At 41.7% G+C, this 6,106-nt stretch overlaps 1 protein-coding gene across 1 annotated transcript in view; it reads right to left on the bottom strand.

The window, feature by feature from the left end:
* Nucleotides 1-1,902: 1,902 nt before the first annotated feature.
* npr1a (natriuretic peptide receptor 1a) overlaps nt 1,903-6,106 on the bottom strand; it is a 31,487-nt gene continuing 27,283 nt past the window's right edge. Inside the window, exons 16-22 of the mRNA XM_085148120.1 lie at nt 4,310-4,478; nt 3,811-3,957; nt 3,603-3,726; nt 3,183-3,251; nt 2,924-3,098; nt 2,711-2,809; nt 1,903-2,250 (exon numbers count right to left, since the gene is read on the bottom strand). Of these exons, the coding sequence (XP_085004246.1) occupies nt 2,105-2,250; nt 2,711-2,809; nt 2,924-3,098; nt 3,183-3,251; nt 3,603-3,726; nt 3,811-3,957; nt 4,310-4,478 (929 nt within the window). The 3' untranslated portion in view covers nt 1,903-2,104. The remainder of the gene's footprint in view (nt 2,251-2,710; nt 2,810-2,923; nt 3,099-3,182; nt 3,252-3,602; nt 3,727-3,810; nt 3,958-4,309; nt 4,479-6,106) is intronic.

Here is a 6,106-nt window from a genome sequence, read left to right as displayed (position 1 = left end):
AGGGCAATATAAAGTAAAGTAAAAACAAAAAACAAAAAAATCAATCTCCACACTCTAGGAGAAAGAACTGGACCACCTGCACATTCCACTTCCAGGGTCTACTTCGCCATGAAGCTCCTGGTGCAGTTTTTGAGCAGATGTTAATAACAGAGGAGATTTGGAGCACTGCAGTTACTGAGTCAGCAGAGTGTTGGTGACTTAAACTTGGTCACTTAAACCTCACCACCCAGTGACCCACTTCCATTTTGTAATAACAGCACTTACAGCTGATCCCAGAACATCTAGGAAGGAAGAAAGTGTATAAACTGATTTGTTACAACAGTGGTCGATTTCAAAATACTTTAGGTTTAGAAAAACTGCTGGATTGTCTAAAGTGGACTGTATTGTTTTCATAGACAAATTCATGTTAATTGATGTGGACTTGAATACATGTTACTGACATGAAAAATGATAGAACTATCTGAGTAGCTGCTTTCCTTTAAAAGTCATGTTGAGGAACTAATGAAGACATTGAAACCTGAGGCTCTCTTTTAGAAATCTGTTTAATTGGTAGGTTTCTCATTTTACCTCTAGTGATGCACAATGGTGGGTGGATCCTTATGTGTTTGCCAACTCCTGCATTTATTTATTGTCTTGCATATTTATCACACTTATATGTTTAGATCATTAAACACATTATTATATTAGACAAAGATAACCTAAGTAAATACAAAATAAAGTTACTAACTGATGATTTCATTTAGAAAGGGAAAAAAAATTTCACTGTCTGACAAAGTGAAAGGCTAAAAGATCTCAAAAAACAAGTCATCATGCCACAATCAGGCACATGCTACAAACAGCTGAGAAACAAAGTCACTGACATCTATCAATCTGGAAAGGTTTACAGAGCCATATCTAAGGCTTTATAACTCGAGTGAAAAACCATTATCCAGCTTGGAACAGTGGAAACCTTCACAGGAGTGCCTGGCTTACCAAATTTACTCCAAGAGTGGATTGACAACTCATCCAAGAGGTCACAGAAGAACCCCTAACAACACCCAAAGAACTGCAGTCTTCAGTTGTCTTGTTAAGGTCAGAGTTCATGATTCAACAATCTGTCACATCTGACATCAAACTAGCATCATAGTAACTTTAACATATGGTGGTGTGATGGTCTGGGACTGCTTTGCTGCTTCAGGATGTGGACTACATGCTGTAATTGATAAAACCATGAATTCTGTAAATACAGAAAGAAAAAAGTGCTTGCATGTATGTGTGTGAGATGTAGTATAAAGCACTTTGAGTGCTCAATTTGAGTAGAAAAGGGCTATATTAAAAACCAGTCCTTCTACGAAGTATCGAGCAAAACGCCATCTTTCACAACAGCAGCTTGAAGTTACAATTCACCCTTATAGCTTATTATATTTCACACGAGTGACCATTCATAACCACTGGCAATGGCAGCAAACCTAGAAGCTGTAGTACTGAGAATCATTTTTGTGCTGAAATCACAGTGAACATAAAGTTTTGACAAGGTACAATTAAATCCTGAAAAACTGAAATAAATCACACATTTTTAGGGCCTTTTGCAACCTGAGTAACCCTCATCATTCAGGCCACTCACACATGGACTCTATTCTCAGACCAAGTCCTTTGCACTCTGTCCAAGCACTTGATCCTCTAATGTGTGCCTTTGTCTTGTTTTGTATACATCCCTCTTGATAATATATTTCTCCTGTTTGTTATTTATTCCTGCTGTCTACTATTTATATTTAATCTGGCACAGTTGGTGTGGAGAACCCATAATTTCATTGTACATGTGCAATGACAATAAAAGACTATTCTATAAACTTAAAACATGCAAAATAATCACCTGATGTGGCAAATATGACAATGGATTTATTCACAATAAAGACACACAGGTAGCAAACACAGTTTATTGTTGTATTTACACATTTTCTTCCTTGTGATTAATTTATCTTACAGTAAAACATTTGCCTATCTTTGTTTTTCTCTACAGTTTTTGGTGAAAGTTCACTCAGTCTTTTATCTGTCATCTTAAACAATGTTCTGTCCAATTAGATAGGAAGATGAGGAGGCGGGTTCTTGATGTCCTCCTGATCTTTTAGTTAGTGGCGTTCTCTCCCAGCAACCAGTATGTCCTCATGCGTCCTTTCCCTTTCACTTCAATCTCTCCTCTGAGCTGCAGCTGGAAACAGCTGAACTCCTGCAGAACCTGACGAGTCGCCTCCGACACGTGAATCTTCAGAGCTGCAAAGACACAACAACGCATGACGTCACACCTGGCCGAGCAGGGGATAAAGTGCTCAAGTACAACCACAGCATGACAAATATGAAAGGTCCCAAAATCTGCAGTTCCTCTAATGTCCACCAAAGACAACAACAGCAAATCAGTCAGCATAGACACCCATGTTAAAACTTTAGCAGAAATAAACATGTTTACAGCCTGACACACAAACTGGTTTGGCCTGTGTAAATAATTTCTCCCTTCATAACAACTGTAAGAGTTGAGGCTGAAAGTCACCTCTGGCTTTATAAAAAACCAGTATGTGGCTACATCCATCTTTTAGATTCACTTTATTCCTAGAACATACACTAAATAATGTTTTTGTCTTTCGCCATCAGAGTTGATTAGACTAAAGAACCAATCAAGTTAGACCTGTCCTGGTGGACACAGACATGTGATTACTTAGCAGGAAGCAGGTCCTACCCTCCCCAGTTGACTCCATGCGTGACGCTGTATTGACCGTGTCTCCAAACAGACAGTACCTCGGCATCTTCAACCCAACCACGCCAGCACATACCGGACCTGGTGACACACACACGAACACTAAGTCTGCACTGTTCTTTTACTGTAGTGTAATGATAGTAGTGATAGTAATGCCGTGTATTGTAGTATTTCTGGTTGCAGTGTATGTAGTACCGCTATGGATGCCGATGCGGAGCCGTAGCTGCTGATTGGGTCGGTGTCGGATCTGGAAGCTCTTGACAGCTTCCAGCAGGGCGAGGGACATGCGGGCGACCTCTCGACCGTGAAGTTTACCGTTCCTTGCAGGTAGTCCTGAGACCACCATGTAGGCATCACCGATTGTTTCTACCTAAAAGGTGAAGATGTACACGGTAAACTGATCTGACTCACAGGTGGGATGTAGCTTAGATTAGCTTAGTTTAGCAAATTTTACCTTGTATACATCAAAGTTGTCTATAATGGCATCAAAACAGGTGTACAAGTCGTTTAATAACGTCACAACCTGCAGAAGGAAAACGCAGACACAGAAGGTGAGTGAGATTTCACACCAAAACAATCAGAAATGTACTGCAATAATAGCTCAAACCAGCAGGTGGCAGCCTTAAGTTTGCACGTTGTGATCTGAATGTATAGATCAGGCGTCTCCAACTCCAGTCATCGCGAGCTACTGTCCTGCAGCTTCTTCAGCATGCCATCAATTTTGGCAAAGGCCTGGTCACAAGCCACTCATTTGATTTAGGTGTGTTGGAACAAGGATGCATCTAAAAGCTGCAGGACAGTAGCTCTCTCCAGGACCTGAGTTGGAGAACCCTCATGTGGATGGTTTCCCTGTAGCTTCCTCCGGGTTAACAACCTGCAGTGGCGTGATCTCTGCAGACAGAGTGGTGAAGCCAACGATGTCGCTGAAGTAGATGGTGACAGAGTCAAACGCTTCAGCCTGAACTGTCTCTCCTCGTTTTAACTGCTCTGCTACAGAACTGACACATAAATAGGTTGTTATAGTACTGCAGTATCCAGTATTTAGTGCAGTATTCAGGGCAGTAGTACTGAAGTATAGTTACTGTGGGAGTATCTGGTACAGCAGGGCCTCCGCCTTCCTCTTTTCCTCATGATAGGCCTGCGTTCGTTCCTCCACCAGCTCCTCCAGGTTATTAGCATACTGCTCCATCCGGGAGAGCAGATTGTCCAGGATGTTAGAGCCATATCCTCTGAAGAGACACATGATTGGACAGAGACACGCAGACAGGGTGACAGGTGTTTGGCTTTCTGTTTTGTGAGTGACAATTTTTCTACATATTTCTCTCATTTCTCAGCCTCTATTTTAGTGAAAGAACAACATGAATATTTATATTTCAATATTTCTTTACTGGCTGATTTTACAGAGTTACCGGGGACGCTCTCTGCCAGCTCTGTTTAGTGTCCAAACAGAGAGCTGAATAAAAGTTTTGTACAGCTGAGAGCATACTCGGAGATTTTTTGCATGTCTCCTGCTTCAGCATTAATCAGAGCATCATAAAAACCTGTCTCAGAACAAATGCGGGTCCGTTGCCTCTCGCTCACCTGTGCTGCTTCCTGAGCAAGATCTTGATGGTGTTGAAGTCGGGACGCTCGCTCGGCTCTTCACTCCAGCAGCGCTGCATCAGGACACCAAGCTCCTCACTGTGACTGTGGAAGCAGAGGGAGGGGCGGAGGGGTGGGGTGCCACCATGAATCACCGCCTGCACGATCTCTGTTGGGGGGGGCATAGGTTGCAAAAGCACACACATTCAGCAGTAAGTAGAAATACAAACACTTAAAAACGTTGATGCTCTAATTCTAGAAGACTCAATCCTGTGACTCCTCCTTTGTCTGATCATTTCTTAACATATGCATTTACAATAATGGATTACACAGCATTAATACATTATTGGATGTATTATTGGGAATACATTTAATTACAGCAGATGTCTTTCTAAAAGGGTTGTAACTAAGTTTAAGGATATAATTCCTCCACTGTTATCTTCTTCAATACCATGTGCCAACAGAGTGCAGAGTAGCTACGTGAACTCTACCCCCACAATGGTCGATTATCTTTGAACTTGAAGATGTAAAATTATTACATTTTACAGCTGTGGCTGTCAAATGTGAGGGGGACATCCATCCATCCATCACCATACACAAACCTCATGTCATTGAAGTAAGTCTGAAAGAAATCAGCTGATAAACAAATCTACAGAAGCTCCAAACACAGGCTCAGATCTCTTTCATCCTCACGAGACTGGTTCAGGGTGCTCAGAAAGTCCTGGATGGATTTCCATGAAACAGGATGAACATTTGGAGTCAATCCTAATGTGGATCCAGGAAATTTTGGAGTGATAATTTACCATTGTGAGATAGGTAGGCCTGAGTGCACAAGCAGTGTTCACCTGGAAGTGCTGAAGTATCAAAACAAAGAAATGGTCTTTCTGCTAATTAGACTGGTTCTTATACTTTAGTATGCAAAGCACTTTATACAATATATCCTATTCCCACCTGCTTTCAAACATTCACACTCCGATAAAAACATCACAGAGCAACTTGACGGGTTGTATCTTGCTCAAGGGCAAGTTGTCATGCAGATCAAGCAGTTAGGGATCAAATCACCAATGTTCCAATTAGCAGATGACCTGCTCTACAGCCACTCCAAAAGTGAGCACAAGTAAGAAACTGATGTTTTTAGAACTTCAGCTGTCAGGACAGAGCTCAGGTGAAGCTGAAAAATGGGGGGGGGGGGGGGGGGGATCAGAATGATTATGATTATGATGATGAATGATTATGACCACCTGACTCCAGACGAAAACTTTAATTTTTGTTTCCACATGTTGAAGTGAAATAAAACAACTCTTCTGTCCTTCAGTTGTTCTTACAGTGAAAAAACACTAGCATTGTTAATGCATGCTAATTGGTTTGGGACTTGAGAGAGGTCATTGCCAATGGCACCAATTTAGAGATGATAACTCCATTAGGATTGTAGTTGAACCCGAGCAGAAATATCCATGTGAGCAAAGAAACTGGCTGTGGTGCCTGAAGCTGATGCTGTTATGAGGTTGCTGCTCGATTCATGCCTCAAATTAAAGTGGAAGATGCTGTAAAACGGTTTTTGGTGCTGTGACATCGCTACAAAAGAAAGCTGCCAAGCATCTAAAAATGGAGCTTTGTCTATCAACTCTCCCTTATATATTAGAAGCTCAGCATGCGGACAATTGGTGTGAATGTCAAGTCTCGTTTATTTGTCCTACAGCAGCGACTCAGGTCAGAAGAGCATCTCCAGCCCACTGACCGACTCGGGTCTGTTCCAGGCTTCATGTAAACGTGACACGTGATGACCAAGATTAACAG

The sequence above is a fragment of the Neolamprologus multifasciatus genome, chromosome 22 (assembly GCF_963576455.1).
Source record: "Neolamprologus multifasciatus chromosome 22, fNeoMul1.2, whole genome shotgun sequence".
NCBI classification, from domain to species: Eukaryota; Metazoa; Chordata; class Actinopteri; order Cichliformes; family Cichlidae; genus Neolamprologus; species Neolamprologus multifasciatus.
This window is presented reverse-complemented; position numbering and strand designations above follow the sequence as displayed.